We start from the raw sequence: 22,259 nt of genomic DNA, 5'->3' as shown, positions 1-22,259 counted from the left end.
AAACTCTTCATGTGCCCCTCAGTAGAATAAAGGAAATAATAATGTAGCTGAAATGAGGGCTTGTCAGTTTCAGCTGTCATGTTCACATTTAGATGAATATGGTCTCTGCAAAGCAGCCTTTGGGAAGACCCTCTCCATGATGCCTTTGGAACTGTGCTGTCACTGAAGCTGAGCCATTTCGCTAAATAGCGTCAGTCAGAGTGTGCTACCTCCACACCAAAGTAGAAGTCATGTCCTGGCTGCTGACCTCCTTACCAGTTTTAAGGGAACTTTTCAAACTGAAAGGCATTCTGTAACTTTAACGTTAACAGTTTTGCCCTTTTGAAGTGTAATGGTAGTAAATAAATTTATAAAGCAGCACTCAAGATGTAATTAAAGGTCTTGCTTGATTGGACCTTATGCACCTGCAAACCTGCACCTAGATCTTTTGTTGCTTTCATTGGTAACTTCAAGTTTTGAATTACATACTAACAGTTTAGAACATAATCTAGTAACAATGTCAAAGTTGCGTTACCGTACATTATGCAAGCCCTTTTGATACTCAGGCAGTGCATCTCATTCCTGGTCCACAGCGTTGCTGCTGTTCTCTTCCAGGACTTCTCAGCTGGACTTGTCATGAACATCATAGTCAGCAGGTTTAAAATGGAGGCTTCTCAAACAGTTGGTAGCTTTCGCTCAATTCGGTTAGAATGGATTGAAAATAAGATGTTGCCACGTAAGCTTGCCACTTTTACTGGGATTTGCAACTGCTTAGAGCTTAGGTGGTAAGCAGGGTTCATAGGTTCCAGGAGTCCAGCCACCAAAATGGGCAGAACTGTGTCTCAAAATTTACAGCCACATTTTTAATACAAATCTATTAGTTTAAAGTAGTTACTGAATGTTTTTTAATGATACCTCTCACTAATGGATTAGTGTATTTCTGATCATGAGGGGGGAGGGAACATTTTCCATCTATTATAATGAAGTATTGTCTAGTGGTACAATGCCTTGAATGTAAAAATTATCCCCCTTTTTTATCAGACTTTTGTACCAGAACCTCGACCAGCTCCTAAAAATGATGTTGGATTGAAATACAGTGTGAAGCACCGCCCTTTTCCTGAAGAAGTGGACAAGATCCCATTTGTGAAAGCTGACTTGAGCATTCCTGATTTACATGAAATTGTCAATGAGGAAGTAAGTAACTCTTAGTCTCTGACTTAATTTTGTTCTTGGGGTTTTTTGTCTGTTCATGAATTGTACAGTAATGTCTTACTGTAAATAGTCTTACTCTTGAGTTTGACTAATTTCATATTAATGGAATAATAACCTCTGCAAACTAATGAAATCTGTACACTTCTCCAGGAAGATGATAATGCCTTGGATGTGTTTTTTGGGAGGCACTGCTCAACCTGTTTTATTACAGATCCTAATATCCTGGTATTGCTAGGAAGCAATAACTTGCATTTTGTTGCTGCTAGGGAAATGGAAGGGGCTTTTTTGAGACTTCCCGGGGGAGGAGGGAGGTACATGTCTAAAAAATATTTTAAAGTTTCATAGTGCCAAATGTGTTAGTTTCTGTTCACTTGAAAGGGAGAAGCTGTAGCTGGTACTGGATACATAAATTTGCAACAGCTCTCCCATGCAAACAGGGTGTTTAGCTGTTCACTTTGTAACACTGCAAGTTGATAGTGCTTTAGTAAACATCGTGGTGGTGGTGCAGCTGCTGCTTTACCTGTGACTTACAGCTTTCCTAAATGATGGAGCTGTTTTCTTAGTGGATCTTGGTGATCTTGGTGGAATCAGCATTTCATACGATGTTTTTCAGCTTGAAGACCGACATGAGAAGCTGAGGAATGGCATGGCCCAGCAGATTATTTTTGAGACTTCCATAGATCAGAAAAGTGAAGAGGAGTGGCGGAAGAAGAGCTTTCCCGATCCGATCACGGAGTGTAAGCCCCCACCGCCGGCACAGGAGTTCCAGACAGCACGCCTGTTCCTCTCTCACTTTGGGTTTCTCTCACTAGAGGCACTGAAGGTGACCTAATACTTCTTAGTGTTGTGCAAATGCCCTCAGTACCCGTATGGTCTGACTTGGCAAAAGAAAACTGTTTTGTTAGTGGAAGACTTTCTGTGTAATTCCAACTACTGTTAAGCTCTAGTCTAAACAAATAAAGTGATGGTTTCCAGTCTTCCAGGATTGAGAGCAGGGTTGTGAAAGGCTATGCCTCAAGCTGAACATGCTCTGAAGAGGTAGCTGTATCTTTATTTTTGCAGGGGGTATATCAGCTATCATATTCATGTGTTCATACTTTAAATCATTTCCCCATCTTGAATTAGGTTTTGGGGTGGTACTTTAAGAGTTTCTGAAATGACTGCCTTACAAGTTCTGCTCCAGAGATGATTGTGCTGAAGTGGTCTAGTCGTATATAAACACCTGGGAGTATATATAGGTTATAGAGCTTTCTTTTTAAGGTTAAGAAGAGTTTATAGAGATGATCCATATTCTTAATTTGAAATTCTGCCTTCTAGTTGTTGCATTTCCTTCCAGAAAACCATCGACAAAAGTAGATAATGGAGCTTTTGCAAAAACAGTGTCTAAAAGTGCTTAGTATTTTACATATTATTGGTGTATAAGTTAATAAATATAAAACTACACATGTGACTGTGTATAGTTGTGATATTTTGAAAGTATCTGCTGCTTTTGTTGTAGTAGCTAGCACTCTTTTTGAGCAAAACGTTATATCCATTTTGCTGGCAAAATACCCTTTCTATTTAATGAGGAGAGTAGAATGCAGCAAATTGTCAAACTATTATGCTTGCTGTTACTCTTTTACAGTAACAGGATTATATTGCATCAGAAATTTGTGTATGATTTTGCACTTAGGAGAAAAGGGAAATTGTCTTTTTATTTTTTAATGGATTGTTACTGAAACCATAAAGACCTTTTCAGTTAGGAAAGGGTTTTTTTAAGCTGTTAAACTCTGTCTATTGGATAGGAACCTGCTAACAGTCGTCTTCCTCCTCACCTGATTGCACTTGACTCTGCTCTTCCTGGGTTTTTTGATGACCTTGGCTACTTGGATTTATTACCATGTCGTCCTTTTGATACTGTTTTCATTTTCTACATGAAGGCAGGCCAGAAAACAAGCCAGGAGGTAAGTGGAAGTGTAGAGTGCCAACTAGCTTATATTGTCTTGTTTCCAGTAATCCTCAAGTGAATAAAGCATTATTGCTAATGACTAGAGTGGAGTATCAGAACCGGGGGTTCTGGGCTTCTTGTTTGTTTACAAAGGATGCTGGGAAGCAGGAAGTAGTGTCCATGTAGAAAGTCAGGGGTTCTAGGCTTGCCAAATAGCTATATTTTGGCAAAGCCATGCTGGTGACACAAAATTTTGACTAAAAAAGTGGGGAGGAAGAGAGCTGCTTCCTGGAGTCTCCTGTACCTACCACAGTGCTGCTGGTTGTTTCAGATCCTGAAGAACATGGAGTCTTCCAGAATTGTTCAGCCACACTTCCTGGAGTTCTTGCTGTCTCTTGGCTGGTCCGTTGATGTGGGGAAGCACCCTGGGTGGACTGGCCATGTCTCAACAAGCTGGTCAATCAATAGCTGCAGTGATGAAGAGGGACCTGAACAAGGTAACACATAGTAATATATGGTGTAATATTAAATTAAAATGTTTAGGCTCCTTTAGGAGATAGGCATTCAGGAGCAAGAAATTTTAAATTTACTATCTGAGCACTTGCATATTTTTTTCAGATAAATGCTGATGTTTACTAGAAAGGAATGCGTAAATATTAAAGTGAGCAAAAGTCAAAGTGAGCAAAACTAATGTCTGTATGTTGTTGCAAGGAAGTAGCCTCGGCAAGAAATACCTCTGGAGATGCAGGAACGCTTTCCTGATGGTGAAGCATGGGTTGGAGGCTCCTGCATGCCTCCAGCCACCTCTCTTGTCAGCATGCTGAATTTCACTGCTCCATTGGTTTTGCTGAGGCAGCTATCCCAGGAACCCTTCTGTAAAATGGATCATAGAAATCATTCAGCTTAAAGTCCTTGCTAGTCTTTCTGGTAGTGGTATGGGGAAGCGGGAAAGGGGAGGGTGTTGGGGGTTGTAATTTACTTACAGCATGGCTCCACCAAAGAATTGTTTTCTTTGTACTGTGAAGGCCTGATGCACTGACCAACTGTGATAAGGCAATAAATGGGGGCTGAGAACAAGAAGCTTTCTTGCATTGGGTTTGATTTAAGAGAGCCTTTTTCTAACTCTCCTTGGCAGAAGAAAAGACATAAAGGATAGTCTGTAGAAACTGGCTTGAATTCTAGAATAGTATCAGACTGAAGTTACAAATGTTAGAATCCTTTGGAAATTTAATGACTAACTGAATGATGTCTGTTAGAGGGAATGGTTAGAAATAGCTACTAGATGAATTCTTGTGGCAGAAGTGCTTACTAGATTACTCAATCTGAGGGAAATAGGGTATGCAGTACAATGGAAATATGTTCAAAATAAATCCTCTCCCAGTCCAAAATTCCATTTCCTTCAAGATAGCAAAAACATTTTTTTGAAAATAGTTGTTAGTCATGAGACCTGACTGTGAAATCTTTTTCATTTTTTAAAATGATTTGTGTGATTTCTTCTCCTTGATTGCACCTTGTATTGGAAGGTCTTCTCCTGAGGCAGTGTATAGAGGTAGAGCTTCCTTTTGACTAAACTTTTCCTTTTCTGTCCATTTCAGATGATCTAGTTATTTCAGAAGATGTTGGGGCAAGTATCTTCAATGGGCAGAAGAAGGTGCTGTATTATGCGGATGCCCTGACAGAAATTGCTTTTGTTGTCCCATCACCAGTGGAGTCCCTAAGTAAGATCACTTTGTACATGCTGTTTACAAAAGCCGAAACAGCACTTCTTTTGTTAGAGAGCTTTTTCAGAAGCAGAACCTAAATAAGCTAACTAGTAGTATGTCTAGCAAGATCCTTGTCAGAAAGCTGCTGCTGTTTAAATTAAACTTCGTTATCCTTAGACTCCTTCCTAAAGTGGTTATCTGTTCTGTGACCCTTTTTCTCAGTCTAAGCCTCAATATATGTCCAGGTTTGCACAGCAGTATTGCTGTTACCCTGGGTGCATTAGGTTGGGGTGTATGGTTCACCATCAACTGGTGATGCTTTTTTTTTCTCCTGTCTTGATGATGTGCTCCTGCAGCACATGGAGGAGCATGCACGCAACTGCTATGTAGGTGAGCAACAGCTTTCATGACATCTTCTGCACACTAAAACCTGTGTGCAATAGTTCCATGGCATAAAAGGGCTGTGAGGAAATGATAGCCATGGGAAGGAGGAGACTCCTTCCATAGGAGAATGGATGGGACACTTTTAAATCCACAGGGAGTGCTTTAATTGCAGTCTGTTGCCAGAATAACTGGCAGTTGTCCACTACTGAATCCTCTTCCTGTTTTTTGAGCACTGTATTAACTTGACCATAAATCTATGTATGTTTAGTTTCAAAAACTTCCCAACCTTTTTTAGTTTCAAAACCTTACATGTGACGACAGCTTAAGTTTTTGGCAGAAGAAAAGACAAAACCCACCTTTCTTCTTCTGGCTTACAGCTGATTCACTGGAAAGCAATGTCTCCGACCAAGAAAGCGACTCCAACATGGATCTGCTGCCAGGAATATTGAAGCAGCAGTCTCTGACACTTGAACTCTTCCCCAATCATACAGACAACCTTAATCCCTCCCAGCGGGTAAGGCAAAACTTGCATTGAAAAATGGCTTTTGCTTTTTTTTTTCTTTCTTTCTTTTTCCGAGAAGCACACTGGCAATGCTACAGCATTTTTTGATAGTATGATTTGGTTTCCTAGCATGTGGAGCTACTTGTTCCTAGCCATTAATCTTTAACATCTGCTTTGGTCGTACCAGAATTTGCACCTGCAGTAGGAGCTTGCAAGATTATGTTAATTAAATATAAAACTTAAACATACTAAGTAGTAATACTCTGCATACTGCAATCTTGAAATGCATGCAGGAAAAAGCATATGCAGTATTTACAAAGTAATTCAGACTTAAATCCATGCTTGGAAATTTGGGATGGATAGACATGAACACTTTTCATACCTACGCAGTTTAAAATAGTATGTGTCAGTTGTGTCTGAAGTATCAGATGTGAAGTTGCTTTTGTATGGTAGCAAAGCAGAAAACCATGGACTGCTGTAACAGCAAAGGACTTACAACTGCTTATTTCTTGTATAGAATTCACTTCCAAATGTATATTTAGTTACTGATTTAAGATCTTTGAGAACATTAAGAAAAATTTGAACCAACTTTTTAAAATTGAGTATATTAATTTGTTGAATATAAATATTGTGGAGACCCATATTACTGTTTCTCAGTGGATAGTTCCACCGCAGCTGCCCCATCTCAATAGGTTGTACCTGTCCAAGACCTGAAAGATTAAGGAGCAGCTGTGGAGATGCGTTTTGGATGCATTACTGAGCTCAGGACATTTGCAAATGCTGCTCTTCCCTTGTGTTCAAAACAGCTCAGTCCTACCTCCAGATCCAAGAGGGTGCCTCAGGGCCGGACCATTCCACCAATGGGACCTGAAACCAAAGTGTATGTGGTCTGGGTGGAACGTTATGATGATATAGGTGCGTAGAAGTTTTTATTGTTTGCTAAATTAACAACAGGGCAGGAACCAGAGGAAAAACTCTGTTCCATTCCTCTGTAAAATGCTAACTCCTTATTAATGTCTGTAACTGAGTCTTTTAAGATTCTAAAACATTATTCTAAAATATTCTTTGATATTTGAGTGGTGGTCCATGGGGTGTACATGAATCAGTGGCATGTAGGTCTGCAGATTATTTTAGCTCTGACAGTACACGTGAAATGCTGTCATGCACCTTCTTAAGCTTAACACACAAGGCCAGTGTGGTTTTGAGTTCCCCTCAGCTGCTGTCTCCTCAGAGTGGATCTGTTGTTCTTCCTTTAAAAAAAATTACTTCTGCCACCTTCTGCTTCTGTACTGAAGAGATCATCATCCTTCTTGGTTTGATGGTACCTTTGAAACTTTCTGTTCCATCTTGTGGGAGGGTTTATTTATTCTGTGCTCAGGGTGCCCACTTCATGCTATGCAGTCCAGCTTCCTTTCTGCTCCATTGTTCAGACAGGGTCCTGCTCCTCATGCAACTTAATGTTTCTTAATTTCGTGTTTCCTCTCTGACTCTGGGTACTGGCTGACCTGGGAGAGACCCAGCTTTGCCCATCCTGTTACAGCCATGGCATGGACAATGGTGGGCAGCTGGCTACTAGGCTTGAGGAGTCCTTTTGTTCCAAGAGCTTCTTGTGTGTTGGTTCTAAGCCATGGCCTGGCTTTAGTGCTATGTGACAGCCACTCTGTACTGGCCTAGCCCAACAGAGTTTGTAGTACTGGCCAGTAACTGATACTTTATCTTTCATTTCTAATCCTGGTTCCTAGTCTGGCAGTAAGGGTGGACCTTAATTAAGCCCTTAGCTCCTCCCAGAGGAAAGCAACCAAGAGAATGGGAGTTATCAACAGGAAGCTTCCTATAAAGTGTAGGTGTAAATTCTCAAGACCACCTTCTCCACAGCACATCCCTCAGAGCTTTACTGGAACCAGGAGGTGGACTTCAAGTTCTGCAGCATCATTCCCTTATCCAGACATTGGCCCAGAGGGTGTTCCCTTAGGTCCCGGAGTCCCTCAGCCGCTTTGGTTCCCAAACTGGTGTCCCTGACTCACTACTTTCCTGGGTGGCAGCTAAAGCCAGCTCACTGCAGAGGCAGCAACTGTGCTACACATGCATGTTTCTGCTTGGCTGCTTTTTTCAGCAGCTGTAGGAATCTCCCAGAGCTCTGGGCCTGAAGCAATGAGTTTGCAAGCCTCAGTAGGCATGGCAGTTAGACTGGGAGGGGAGGGGGGGCAGCTCTTGAAAGTGGCTCCTAGTCCAGAGGCTTTGCCTTATCCTCCTTATGTTCTTGGGTTTTGCCTTATGCTTCTTGTACATCTTTGAATCTGGACAGTGGAAAAGTTGTCACTTTGCCACGGGGGTGATAGCCTAGACTACAACTGTCTGTCCTTCCTCTTGCTCCATCTCAAAGTGTTTCCATGGCCCTCTATGCTCTCCCTCTGCTAGCTCCAGCTTTTGCATACTCTTAGCATCCCAGGTCTGATGGCAAAAGCTGTTTTGGGGCCTTATACTTTTTGCTGAAAGAGGTGTCAGCACTGCCCTGCTGTCTGAACTGTACTTTTGTGAATGACTCTCAACATCTCTCAGTTCCTGCCCCTAGACAAGGTAATGGGAAGTGCCACGTACCTGTCCAGGGATCCAAGCTCTTACTTCCTTCTCCTGCACTTTCATTATGCAGTCACTTGTTACCAAGTGCATGGCAGCGGAGTTGTAGGTTATGGTGAGGATCTACAGAGCTTAGATTTGAGGAATGATACCATGTTTGTTGGAGCAGGGCTCAAGGGAACTGTAGATGTGAGAAGTGGTATTGTTTGAAATTCCCAGCACTGTTCTTGAGGCTGATTACTTGTGGATAGGTGAAGATGCTGTTGAATAATAATTTGAAAGCACTGTTTGTGATTGAAGTACTTGACCTCCTTTCTGCTTTCACTGTTCCTCTAGAGATTTTGGTCTTTGGGATTGAGAGAATTGAGGGTCTGGGACATGTGTTACCTAATCTGTTGAGCACAGGATGGCTGAGGTGTGTCTAGACACTCCATGAATGCTTAAGCTTAAAAACAAAGACTTTGCATCACTAGCAGTGCAAGAACATCCATGGTGTAAGTGCTTGAGGACTGCATGGTTTTGGCTGATGATAAATAATCTTTCTTTGTACAAAAACAGAAAAAAACCCAAAACCTGGGGTAGATAAACTTTATTCAGTGCTGCCTGTTCTTACAGAAAACTTCCCCCTTGCTGATCTGGTGTCTGAGACTAGCACTGGTGTGGAAACCACAGCCAATAGTAGCACTTCCCTAAGGTAAGACTGCTGCTCTTTTCATTATTTTTCTTGATTCTTGTGGACAGCAGTTTAGGCTGCACTTTAGAAGAAGTCATGAGTAATATTATTTGCATTCTTCAGCTTTTAGAGGCAACCCCAAAAACTCTAGTTAGTCATGTTAAAAAAGACAGATGAGTTTCCTCAGTGGATATTTTTGTTGAAAAAATGAAAGACCTTTTCATATCATTGCAGTTTAAACATAAATTAAGGAACAGAAAATGGGTAGATCTTATCTTGAGTCTGCGATTAGGCTCCCTCCTGATTTACTCCCTTGTGAGGTGGTTAATGCTGCATATGTGTCGTGAGGCTTAAAGCCCTGTCTGCAGGGTTCTCAAATTCTGTTCTGACAGAAGATCGTAGAAACAGTACAGTTGATAAAACCTTTCTGAAGTCCAGAGGATGCACCCAGGAGTCCTGCTGGTTTAGCCACAAGACATTTTTTAACATTCTTTTAACACTTAAAGTGGTCATTTTTCATCTGTAGATTAATTGAAACAGTGCTATAAAACTGATTTAACAGTTGTGGTTTTTCTTTTAAGATCTACCATTCCTGAGAAGGAAGTTCCTGTGATCTTCATCCATCCTTTAAACACTGGCTTATTCAGGATAAAACTACAAGGAGCAACTGGGAAATTCAATATGGTTATTCCATTGGTGGATGGAATGATAGTCAGTAGGAGAGCTCTTGGTAAGCTAAAGGTTTTTAGGAACAATCTTTTTTTTTTTTTTTTTTTTTTTAAATAATGTATCTGCAAAATACATGGTCTGGAATTTTTCGTTGGAAATAAGTATTGGGCATGGCAGAGCGAAATAAAAACATGGTTTTTGCAGCAACAGTGGTAGCAGGAACAGCAGAGGGAGCAGGTGGTCAGCATTTAGCTGACAGCATAGAAGGGCTCCACTGCAATTGTAGCAGGAGAGAAGTGAAGGGTTGGAACTAGTAATGGTGGAAGGAAAAGGTAAATGCCTGTTACTTAGATAAGAGAGATCAGAAATGTGACCCTGGTGTTTAGCATTGAGAGCCAAGGTGCTACTGCATGTTGACTGCCAGAGGGTACTGCTGAATTTTTGGACTGTGCTGGCATGCTGTGTTTGTTCCTTCTGTTTTTAAAGCCAGATAGGGATTAAAAGCCACAGCAATTGAGGATTTTTTTAATGTGTTCAATAAAAGTACTTAACCTACAGTGCAGGCATGTGTTAACAGGGATCTGTGTGTGCTATCTGCCTTTTGCTGTGTTCCTGGATGGATTAATGGATCTGTATTGGTATCTGTGCTACTATAGCTTCAGTAACTGGAAATCTTACTCCAGTGAGAGCAATTCACAAGACAGAGCAAAATGAATAAACGAACACTAGGATACTTGTACGTAACCATAAAACTAATGTTGTAGGGGTCTGTTGGGGCTAATTTTCAGGTTCTGGTTTTTGCATGCTTAATTCAGTGATGGGGAAATTGAAGCCAGACTGGGCCTTTAAACAACATTTGTGAATGCAGCTGATGATGATGGCTTGTACTGGAAAAGAATCAGGTGTGTTTTCCTAGAGTTGGGCTGGTTTTTCAGCTGCATAAGGACTATTAATATAATGAAATTAATATAATAAAATTTGTCTCGTCTCTAAATTCAGCAGATGTGGCTTGTGTGCAGTCAGGAATCAGGTCTCCTAGATAAAGAAGACACTGTGCTGTAAGAAAGTCCTTGTGAAACAGCAAAGGGGTTAATAGACACTTACTTCATTAGAGGCATATGAATTTCATTTTAGAATAAAATAGGATCAAGTCTACTGCCAGCTTTGACCAAATGTTACTGCTTTGATTCCCAACCTTCTCCTCCCTGCCATATACAGCAGTATAAGTTAGAGGTAACAGTAGCAAAGCAGTGAGGAACCTGTTCCCCACCACATTCTTGTCAAGTCTTTCCTCATCCCCTGTTCCAAGGGGAGACAGCTCTGCAACTCCTACTGGAAAAAAGTACTGATGGGTACTTTTTTCATGCTGAAGGCTCCCCTGGCATTACCTGGTGCAACCTCAGGGCCTACCCGAGCTCTGCAAGTCCTCATGCTCCATGGCTAGGGACTGTACCACTGTGATTCTTTTATTAGCTGCCCTGGAGTCTTTCCCCTCTTGGTCCTGAGGGTGCTGTTGCAGGCAGTTGCTTGGCTCTGGCAAAACAGAGAAATCTTCCTCCTCGTCCAGCCAGTTTAGGGTACCAATGACTTAGTCCATTTCTTACTCATTTCTCACAGTAAAATGTCCTTACAGGCCTGGGACCATGGTTATCTGTTATCAACTACTCATTGAGAAAAGTTCTTCACTTGGTGGTGCTGAGCATCTCCCCTGGATTTCTAGATGGGACTGTACCCAAAATTGTCATTAGCTGCGAAGGCAGCAAAGGGGGACAGAGTTGAATTTGTTTAAACTTGATTCAAATGTTGTTTCTTTTTCAGGTTTTTTAGTGAGGCAGACAGTAATAAATATTTGTCGGAGAAAGAGGCTGGAAAGTGATTCATACAACCCCCCACATGTCCGCCGAAAACAGAAAATAGCAGACATTGTCAATAAATACCGGAACAGGCAGCTGGAGCCAGAATTTTATACCTCGCTTTTCCAGGAGGTTGGGCTCAAGAACTGCAACCCCTAGGTCATTATCCTTCCAGGACAATTAGATCAGAGCTTGGTGGCTACAGTAATGAAAACAGTTAAATAACAACAACAATTTTGTCAGCCCTCTGGAATTCAGGAAATCATATTCTAGCACAAGTCAGCAGATACCATGTGGGAGGAATGAGAAATGAATCCAAAAGATTGCAGTTGGGATATTGACTTAATTCACCTACCCTCAAAAGATCACTTAATTCCAGTCTTCCTGGATGCTAGCAACATAATCTCTTCACCCAATCATCTATTCCAGACTAATTAGGAACTGTGTTTCATTCTGTGAGAGGAAAACAATCAAAACAAAGCCATCTCTGTATATAAGGATGGAAAACAAAATACAGACAAACCTGCCTTCAGACATCTCACTACACCCACATGTTAAAGGAGAAGGGAGCCAGGATCTCTCCGTTGAGGAGTCTGTTTCAGAGCATTAACTATCCCTGCAAGAACTTAAGACATTTTCAGCCCCGCTTCAGAGCTCAACAGAAGATCCTTCACTGCTTGTAACAAATTTGTGTACCAAAAGCAAGAGGAGGAAGATTGCTTGGAAACATCAGGTCATGAAATTCATAGCCAAGATGCTGTATTTTACAGTTCCCTCTGTGGCTGGGAGCGAGTCCATCTGCATAGGAGATTTCTGTCACGCTGACAACAAACACCGCCTGAAATTACCTGACTTTCCAACATGAGTTGTTACTAGATAAGAGCTCTTGGTTATATGAAAACAAGGTTATGACTTTCAGGTCTGTTGCAAAATGTCACATTTAATTTTAGTAGCTTGATTTTTTTTTTAAATTTTTTTATGCAACTATTTAATTTATTTTGAAGTGTCTGTATCACCTACTCACTGTTTCCATAAAAAGCATAAACATCACTTGCTTTCCTTCCCTTGGATTGAAATCTGAGATTGTGGGGCTGCCTCCTGCCTGATATTTATAGCATAAGCAGTTTTCGCAGCTTCTACAACACTTTTCAGAAGCTCCTGTTAAACAGACTAAAACAACTTGAAAAGAAAATTCAATAATTCTTCTTTTTCCTCATTAACTTGCCATTCCGTGAAAGCCCCTTTGGAGTTAAAATTGTTTTGAATCTACTGTGCTTTCTCATGCTCAGCAGTGGTGGTTCCCTTTCACCTAGGTCAGAAGCTTTCATTTTCAGACTGTGGATTTCATGTGTTCGGGACTTGGAAGGATGTGCTGGGAAAAGATGTTTACAACTACAAATTTAATACCTGGAATATAAAAGCTGCAGTGGGCGCTGGCAGCCTTGGGAGCACTTTCAGGCTCCCAGCGCAATCTTAACTTGTGTTGCAGTAATGAATCATCACTGGCACTCCTGGGTAGATGCAGTTTGTGATCACTGGCAGCAACACGTGTCCTTTTCCTTCCAGTAAGCAGGTAATGTAAGACTATGAGTGTGAGCAGGAATTTGGGGATCTCCTCATGTTATTCCAAAAGTGTTTTTATTAGATTTTTAATATGCATTGCAGTAATACCTGTCAGTCATTTAATTTTGATATTTCAGAGTTACTTTTTCAACAGTTCTGACCTGAAACAGTTTTACTTGTTTCATTACAACTTACCTGCCAAGCACGCACCCTGCTCCTGTCTTTTCATGTGGTTTTTCACAAAGAGTTAATGGAAACACAGCCCCCTAAAAATACATGTGAAAGGACTTTCAGGATGTCAACCGAAGGGGTTTTAGGTGACGTGTGCTTGTTGCAGGGGACAGGCGCACTAGCCTCTCAACTCCGGAGCTCTGGATTTTGATCCAAGTGAATCGCAAGTAGAAAAGTGAAACCACATAAAGAAAACTACTGTAGAAGTTAGCGTGATGGCTGGCCCACCCTTGCACGATGCCTAGGTTGCAAATGGCAGGAGGAGTCACAAGGCAGTATTAAGGTGTATTGGCAAAGTTGTGAAGGGAAATTGGACAGCTTCATTCCTCTGCCAGACTCTTGCCAGTATCAATTTAATGCACGGACACTAAATTTACCCACATCTTGTATGTACCTATTGGATCTAATTAATGGCCAAACACACTTTAGTCTACTGATTTAAAACGCATGACCAATGCATGTGTAACAAATAAACATACTGAGCAATCAAATGTCTGCACATCTTCAATAACATAACAACAGAACCCATGTACCATAGCTAAGTGTATGTTATATGCAAAGTCACTGGTTTATATAGTAATGAGCTGCAAAAGATACTACTTTCAGGCATTTGGGTACACTCAGTAATGTAAAGGTGTGTGCATTTGGGGAAACCCTGGATATTTTCCAAAGTCCCAAGACAGCCAAATGGACTGCCTGAAAATTTAATTTTTTAAAAAGGTCTGTGCTTGGCTGAAGAATAGTCTTGGGTCTGCTTCCATGTTCATTTAAAACATGGGTATGGCACCCACTTGAGCAGTAACAACTGTGAAAGCAATGCAACTTTTCAGAAGTCTTGAAAGAAGATAACTTTTGCGCACACTGTTGCTGCTGATCCCACTGCTGGGGGAGTAGGCATTTATAATCTGCTTAATTTGATTTGTAAAACCAGCTGGTTAACATATTACACACTAGTGGTGTGACCTGGCCATAAGTGTTGGTTTTTACTACCTTGAAAGGTGAACCTTCAAGAAAGTTGCAGTTTAGTATAAAAGTGTTGTGATTACAGAAATGTATTGCCATCCCACTTGGTTTGGATGCCAGTTGCAGCAGCAAGTGCCCCTGGCAGACCTGTGCCGGTGGAAGGTGTCTGCAAGGAGTGTCCCTCCTTCCCCTGTGCACAGAGAGGTCTCCAACCTCATAATAAAATGTAAAACACTGATTTGGGAATGAAATCCTTGTCCGGTCAAAGTCAGGGGCCAAACTCCGATGGCTTCAGCTAGTCCAGGGTACAGCCTTGAGCTTTTTTCCCCAAAAAGGTTAGAGCAAATGAGATTTATTGCAGTTGCGATTGCAAGAACATGTTAGTCAAGAATCCAGACTCTTTTTTCTTCACAAACTGCTGTATTGAGTTTTCAACTTCACAACTTGTGTGGCTTGGGTTTGCATTCCTATTGATCAGAGCTGACAAGTATTGACCACTTGCTTTGTGCATAGCTTGATGTTAGTCTAGACCCTGCGGGTAACATAGTGCTGCAAAAGATGAGTTGCAGATGTTGCCATAATAACTAAACTGAGACTTTCTCTTTTCTTAAGACCCTTCTGTTTGGGTTCATAATTCTGCTTTAAATGATGGCATCCTTTTAATGGTGCAGAAAGAGGGGGGACCATTGTCACCTTGTTAAACACAGTGTTGAAATTACAGAAGTTTTAGTACCTTAATAAAGACTCTTTTAAAGAAAAGCATTTTTTAAAAGGTACTTTTAAAAAAGGTGTTGCAACCTTACAGCAAACGGGAGATGGGAAGGACAGTGCCTGTGGAAATTGAGGTGTCTATGTGGATAGCAATGTGTGCACAAGGCCATAGGGAAGAGCAGCCCCTCACTGCTCAACAGGCTATATGTGCTGGGTTCTCCATAGGTGACTGTATTTCTTTCCTGTGAGGTTCTGCATGCTCAGAAAGACAAGAGAACTAAATTTCAATCTAACAGACAAATTTGATGTGATTTAATGATTGCGTAATTGAGTGATGTCTTTGAAGGCAAACACAGACCTTTTCCACATGGAATTTAGCAGGAGCAATTAAAAATGAGAATGCCAGATATCATGTGCTTCAAATCATGTACAATTTGTATGAATTTCTGTATGTTGCCAAGACATGATCTTTTTGTTCTTATTGTATTTTTCTGTAAATATTCCTGGCGCTAAGTTGTAAAGTAAAGGCAAAATGTAAATATGAAGATGTGAACTATGTTTCCTTGTCTAGTACTTTATCTCTTATTTGTTTAGGGAAGGCACACAAAGGCTTGTTTGTATTTATGCCAATTCTTTGTCCAGGAGAAACACATCAAATATTGAATGTAATACAATTAGTCCAATAAATTTTAAAGATTCTTATCTAGTAACTTTGCGATTGTCGATTTTTAATATTTTCCAGTGCCTTTGGTTGAAATTATCAGCCAATAGAGATGTTTCCCAGGGAAATAGCAGATGGATGTAGTAAACGCAGCAGCTATGGTAACAGTGTACCAGCTTATATTTAAGGAATCATGTTGCATCTTGATGGTATGGGGAATGAAAACATGGAAACACAGCTTTTAAAGGGAGACCCAATGCTCCTGCAATGCAAATATTCTCCGGTTGCTCAAGATGCTGCTTCCGATCTCTGGTGTAGGTCTCCTGGCTGCGCAGCTGGCTCTGCTGACACCCTGTGAGCAGGACTGGGGAAGTTCCCACAATAAAGCTGTGTGGTTAAAATGCAGCAGAGAGTCCTGCTAGTGTTAGAGAAAGCTCTTATTTATGTCTGTGCAGGCTGAGGATAAAGAATCTGACTGCTCAATTCTTTGGATTAGGAGAAGAGCTGGGCAGCAGTGCAGGAGCGTCCTGTGTCCTGCGAAGGCGATGCACCCAGTGAGCTCTGGGGGATTAGGAAAGCTTCAGGAAACCTGTGGTAGAAGGTAGGGTTTGTCAGTGCCCCTCTGTTGTCGGACCATCTCTAAGCTCCCCAGGGAGGTGACAAGCTCTTGCTGACTCTCTCTGGGGGTTCCCTGGGGCAGGGCTGCGGTGTTTGGTCTGGCAGGACCCTGTCTGTGTGTCTCAGTGCTTTGCTGCTGGGGCACCAGCTGGTGGTTACCCGTCAGTTACCCTGTGCTGTCCATGGCACTTTACCTTCACTGCAGCTCTGAATGTGAGATGCTACCTTTGGGACGTTAGCCTTTCATCAGCTGTCTGCATGTTGACTTACATGGAACAAAACCACTGAACTGATGATGGTTCCAGGAACCTCAAACAGGGCAACATGAATGTTGGTTTTCCTGCCAGCTCCCTCTTTGATAACTTCAGCAGGTTCCCCCCTGCCTTGGGCCACCTGCCTGAGCTCTTTGCCATGTTGCTTCCAGGGAAGGTTAGGGCAGGTCCCACGCTGATCTCTGAAGAATCACAGAAATGAGTGATAAATAGTGAAATATCTTTCTCTGCAGTCCAAAGCATAGGGTCAGTAGCAGAGAGGGCTTTCTGGGGTTGGTTTTGAGGGTCTGATGCTTTCTCCTTCCCTACAAAGGAAAAGAAGGGCACCGGGCAGAGCGGTCCATCCCTCTCCCAGGGGCCAGGGAAACCTCGGCTGTCCTTGCCATGTGTCCTGCCTGCTGCCGCAGGCTTCTCACCCACTGCAGGCTTCTTCCTATTGCTTTCCCAGTGGCTTTTCCCCAATTTTCATTTTGCAGAGCGCCATTTCTGGCCATGCTTCAGCTGTACAGGGAGCTGCGCTTCAGCTGACATCTGCTCCTCTGCAAAAATCCTTTTCTTTGCTGCGGTGCTCATAATACAGGTTTTCAGCCCGAAGTGGACAAGCTCTTTGTCCCTCAATAAATGAACTTGCGCTTGGCCACGCTGAAATGCAGGTAGTCTGGTGGCAGGTCACCCAACAGCCCAAATCCCTCCTGCCACACGCTGCACCTGGGGTGCTGCAGACTCATCCTGCACCAGTGCTTGTCATCCTAAGCTACTGCCAGCCCCCCTCTTTTTTTTCCCAGTGTTATTGATAAAGATGCTGATAGCCTTCAGCTGGGTGTTAGATAAATCTCCCCACCCTGAGCTGTGCTGGCAAGCATGGGGATGCCTGTCCTCCGGCTGGGAGCTGCCTGCAGGTCTGCCAACATGCTGGCCCTCGTGCTGCTGGCAGGAGTGGGCACCCCTGATTCCTTGGCCCCATCCTGCATGGCAGCCCAGAGGGATGGTGGGGGGGTGCCCAGGGGAGCTCCTGGCAGGCATAGGGGTTGGTTGGAGGGCTGAGGGCACTGTCCCAGCCCAGGGCCCTTTGGAGGAGGGGTGTTGGGGAAGGATCGGCCACTGCTGAGCTCTTTTAGGAGGCTAGAAAGCTCACTTCAGGGCCTCAGGTTGAAAGTGCCTTTTCACCAGCAGAACCTGTGGAAATGGGAAGTGTTTTGTGTGCAGGGGGAGCTGTGTGGGTGTGCGGTGGTGACCAGACTTCAGCTTCAAGCAAGCCCAGGAGATCAAAGGCAACTGAAGTGGCTCCTCCACTGCCTGGCTTCCTCAGGGCATGAGAGCTGTGCTGGGAGCAGCACGAAGCAGCTCTTTGGGTGGCTGTTTTTTTATTAACGCTCCTGTGCACTGAAGGTATTTGATGCTGAGGCGGTAAATAGAGTCTTCAAATTGCTGTAGTGCACTAGGACATCATTTTGGAGGCACCACGCAGGCAATTGCTGTAAAAACAGGAGTAACAAATCCAGGAGTGGCCGCAGCGTGGAGCAGCCCAGGGACAGTTTGTCTTGCCACAGCCAGAAATTAGAATTAATTTCTAATTCATTGTTAATTGAGGGGACCTGCTCCATGGGGTACGCAGCAGCCAGCAGCACCCCACAGCCATCCTGCACCCCTTGTCCTGCCCAGTCTGGGCAAGCGGAGGGACCTGGGAGCCTTGCCATGGGAGATGCAGAAGAGATGTCTCGTCCCCAACGCCTTCTGCCATTGTCTTTGCCAGCTGAATTCCTGTAAACTTGCTGAGCGGAAGCAGGAGAAACACTGCACACTGATGCCTAATACACCTGTTTTTCTCTCCACAGCATGGCTAATTCTGACCACAAATGGAGCCAAATTGCATTACAAATAGTTTTCCAGGGTGAAATGTAATTTAGTTACTGCTTTAAGCTGAGAAAATATTTGACTGCTGGCAGTGAACATGCGCAGGAGAGGGGGTAAGAAGCTGAAGATGGAGCTGGGCTGAGTTGTGGCTGTGGGCGTCCTCCAGTGCACCCGCTTTGGTGGTGGGTGCCGATGGGGTGTCCCCCAGACAGTGCAGGTGCTGTGGGTGTCCTTGGGCTGTCTGCAGGCCAGGTAGATGCTGATGGGGTGTCCCTGGGCTGTGCTTGTGCTGCTGGAGCATCCCTGGACCATGTTGGTGCCACCAGCATGTCCTTGGGCCACATCAGTGCTGCTGGGATGTCCCTGGGCTGTGCCAGTGACACTGGGGTGTCCACAGGCCACACTGGGAGGGTATCCCAGGGCTGTGGGTTGGGTCATTGCAGTGACAACAGGCCTGATCACAGTATCATGGAGGAGGGCAGTATGTTGCCCTGGCAACCAGGAGCATCCCAGGGGTCTCAGCCCTGGCTTTCAGCTGGGGCAACAGTGTGGCTTTGCATGCTGCTTTGGGGGAAACCGCCCATTCCCGGCACTGCTCCAGAAGCTGTGGGCAGAACCTGGGGCATGGCAGGGTGAGCTGGGTGGAGGCTCACCTGGGTGCACGCGAAGTTTAAACCTGCTGTCTGCTTCCTGCGAGAGCAGTGATATTTTCTGCTTTATTATATGCGTTGTGTCAAAAACACCCACCATGTACACGGGGGGCCCAGCTCTGTCTTTAAGCCACATGGTGGGGTGATGAGAAGAGGTGATGCACTATGGGTCTGGGGCTCACACCAGGTTTTCTTACAAAGGTTTTACCAGGAAAGGCATAGATGGGCCAATTCATCCCAGCAGCAGAAGGCTTGCTGGGCTGCTCCCGGAGCTGGTGCTGGTGGGATGGGATGAGCCGCGGTGCATTGGCACCACCACTTTTGCCAGCTCTGGGGGGATCAGGCTGCTTTTGGGTGGTAAAACCATTTCCTCCTGCAGGGCAGAGCCCCAGCAGCAGCAGGGGTGTCCCAGAGGGGCTGGGGGATGGGGCCAGCACATGCGTCTGATGGGCACTGGCACAGGGGTCCTGTGCTCCCTCCCCATCTTGTCTTGGCCCCAGCCCCAGACTGGGCTTTGACTCCCCCAGCACAAGCCACCCGTGCCACCGTGCCTGCCTCCAGCATCCCCAGCAGCACCCCCGCCGGGAGCCATTATCCATCAGCACATGCTCTTCCTCCTGCCTTGTGCTGGGGCATCCCACAGCCCCACTGCCCCTGCCCCGCCACCTGCAGGCTGCAGCAAGCCCTGGGGGTACTCCGCCGTCAGCAAGGCCGAGGGGCCCAGGGCATCGCCCCATGGCCAACCTGGTAGGAGGGTGATCTGCTGCGATACCCCTGTCCAGCCATCCTCCTGCCCAGCCCTGGAGCACTGCAGGCACAGGCTGGGGGGGCCGGGGGGCCCAGAGCAGCTCCTCCATGGCACTCCAGCCCCCCACATGCCGACAGAGGTTTCCCCAAGCCGGCACCAGGACATGTGTCCTTTCAGGCAGGGACAAGGGCCAAGTGCCCTCATGCTTCCCCAAGAGCCTGTGTTGGAAACACAGCTGATGACATTATTAAATGACTCAGTGCATTTTCTGCCTTTTAAAGTGCTTAAATACATGCCTGTGTGATTCATTATTATTATTATCTAATAAAAGATTATCTGACTCACTTTCATGTTTCTTCCAACTACAAATTGAAATTGTTCCCACTATGACCTTGCAGCTGCTAGATTTTCTAAAATTAGCCATAATGATGCATTTTACTAAGATAATTAATTAGCTAAACTGAGAAAATTGAGTAGTAGAACTGCTTCACATGCTGCTAATTATCTTTTATTATGTCATCTTTACATGCAAATAAAGAAATATTGTGATTATTTTAAATACTGTTTTCATTAGCTAATATACTTGTTAGCATAGCAGTGGCTCAATTCTTCCTCAGCAGCAAGAGCCCTTGGGGACTCTGTCGCTTATTGACTGCAGGACTCTTCCTTTCAGATTAAGAAAATGTAGTTACAGTCCAGATTAGGTTATTTTGTCAATTTATTATAATGGCAGGGGAGAGGGCAGGGCAGGGGTGCTGCCCCCACCAGACTCCTCTTCCCCAGGGGCCCTCATTGCTCAGGATGTGCCTCGTGATCCTGAGCTCCAGTCTGGCCATCCCCATGTGCCCGAAGCAGCTCCTGGCACCTTGTAGGAGTCTGGGAGCATTTGGGTGGGTGCAGGGTGGGCGCTGTGCATGGTGCTGTGCAGAAACCCTTCCTATTGGACACCATCCACAGGCACTTCAGGGCAGCAGCGTCCGTCGGCGTGCTGGGGAGCCTCACGTCTCCCTGCTTCCATCGGAGGTTTCCTGCTCTAAGAGCCAGCTGGTCAGCAGGAGCCAACGCAGGATGCTAAGACCCCGCCATTGCTCCCCAGCACCCCTGTGCAGCATCTGCTGGGTTTTCTGCCCCCAGTTTTATTTTGCCCCATCCCCTCTGTCACCAGCATGCAGCTGGGGTCCCCTCCCCATGGGCCCCTGGGCTGGGTCCTCTGGCTGAGAGCTGGGAAAAAAGCTGTCTGTGTTTGAGAGGTGGCTGTCAGCAGAGCCACTGCTCACCCTGGGCTGGCAGGTCCCACCTGTGGTGCTGCCTGCTGCTGGCTGCCAGCCTTGCCCTCAAGCAGTTTGGGCTGCGGCGCTGCAGGTTGTGCTAAGCAGGGTGTTGGCAGCGGGCAGGAGCTGCTGCGTTTGGGGGGCCTGGGACACACTCACACGCCCGCCAATGGCTCCTGGAGCTTGTTTCCAGCTCACAGCTGGCTTGCGGGCAGCAGCTGTTGGGGGCTTTGAAGCTCCTGGCCTCGGATTTGGCACCCGTGTCCCTTCCCCGGCATGGGCAGGATGGGGTAGGGGATGCATTTTGCTCCCTCCAGCCTTTTGCTCATAAATAACACCTATAATTTATACCACTGGGGAATTTAGGGTGGGGGAAACAGTTCTCTGTGTAGGTGGCTTTTCGTGGCTTTGGCCCTAAAACAACCCAGAGGGATGAACAGGATTTGAGGACTGGTCAAAGAGATGCTTCCTTCTGGCTTACTGGTCTGAATGGGGTCCATGCTGGAGACACAGAAAAAGCAGCACTGGAGGGTGCCACCAGTGTCACTGGGCAGAGGGGGCCACAGTGCCCCATCCCCCGGCCACTGCAGGCACAGACCGTGCTGTCAGCAGCTCTAACGCAGCAGCTCGCCGGTGGGTCGTGCACCGGCACTGAGGCACAGACGGCAGCAGGGCTACGCACAGGGAAAACAAACCCTGTTAATAAACTTGCCCAGGGCTATGAGGTGTGAATGGCAACGAGACTGTTCTGAAGGAGGCAGTGCCAGCTGCAAGACAGGGACAGGGTGAGCTCAGACAGGGCATTCGGGGCCCTGGGGGCAGCTGGACGGAAGAGCAGGGCTGCGCACGGTGGGGGGGGGGCGCAGCTGCCAGGCATGGCCCCAAAATGGTTTAGGTTGGAGCTCCCAGGGAGCATGGGCACAGCCCTGGGCTTGGCTGGCAGGACGGGGTTCGTGGTGTGTGCCAGGGGAGTAGGGAGCAGCCCAGCCCTGGCATGGCTGCCTGCTTGGTGCACAGGAACCATGGTTTTCTGCCTAAAGTGCGGGCAGGCAGGGCCTGCTGCCCATGTGGCTGGTGCCAAGCCCAGTGAGCCCCGTGCTCCCAGGCGGAGCTACTCCAAAACCTCTAGTCTAAATATTTGTCCCTTTGAGGACATTCCCGCAGTGGCACGGGCTCCACCATGGGCGATGTGCAGCCCACTTTGACCCCATGGGTGACCTTGCTTTGGGCAGCAGCTG

At 45.3% G+C, this 22,259-nt stretch overlaps 1 protein-coding gene across 4 annotated transcripts in view; it reads left to right on the top strand.

Moving 5' to 3' along the window:
* RALGAPB (Ral GTPase activating protein non-catalytic subunit beta) overlaps window positions 1-15,657 on the top strand; it is a 64,780-nt gene extending 49,123 nt beyond the window's left edge. For all 4 annotated transcript variants that reach the window (XM_069808375.1, XM_069808368.1, XM_069808361.1 and 1 more), the window contains 10 exons: window positions 1,021-1,173; window positions 1,805-2,014; window positions 2,976-3,134; window positions 3,450-3,615; window positions 4,714-4,836; window positions 5,583-5,719; window positions 6,514-6,622; window positions 8,900-8,978; window positions 9,539-9,687; window positions 11,445-15,657. In XM_069808375.1, the coding sequence (XP_069664476.1) occupies window positions 1,021-1,173; window positions 1,805-2,014; window positions 2,976-3,134; window positions 3,450-3,615; window positions 4,714-4,836; window positions 5,583-5,719; window positions 6,514-6,622; window positions 8,900-8,978; window positions 9,539-9,687; window positions 11,445-11,638 (1,479 nt within the window). In that variant the 3' untranslated portion in view covers window positions 11,639-15,657. The remainder of the gene's footprint in view (window positions 1-1,020; window positions 1,174-1,804; window positions 2,015-2,975; window positions 3,135-3,449; window positions 3,616-4,713; window positions 4,837-5,582; window positions 5,720-6,513; window positions 6,623-8,899; window positions 8,979-9,538; window positions 9,688-11,444) is intronic.
* Window positions 15,658-22,259: the final 6,602 nt, after the last annotated feature.

The sequence above is a fragment of the Haliaeetus albicilla genome, chromosome 2, assembly GCF_947461875.1.
Source record: "Haliaeetus albicilla chromosome 2, bHalAlb1.1, whole genome shotgun sequence".
Lineage (NCBI taxonomy): Eukaryota > Metazoa > Chordata > Aves > Accipitriformes > Accipitridae > Haliaeetus > Haliaeetus albicilla.
This window is presented reverse-complemented; position numbering and strand designations above follow the sequence as displayed.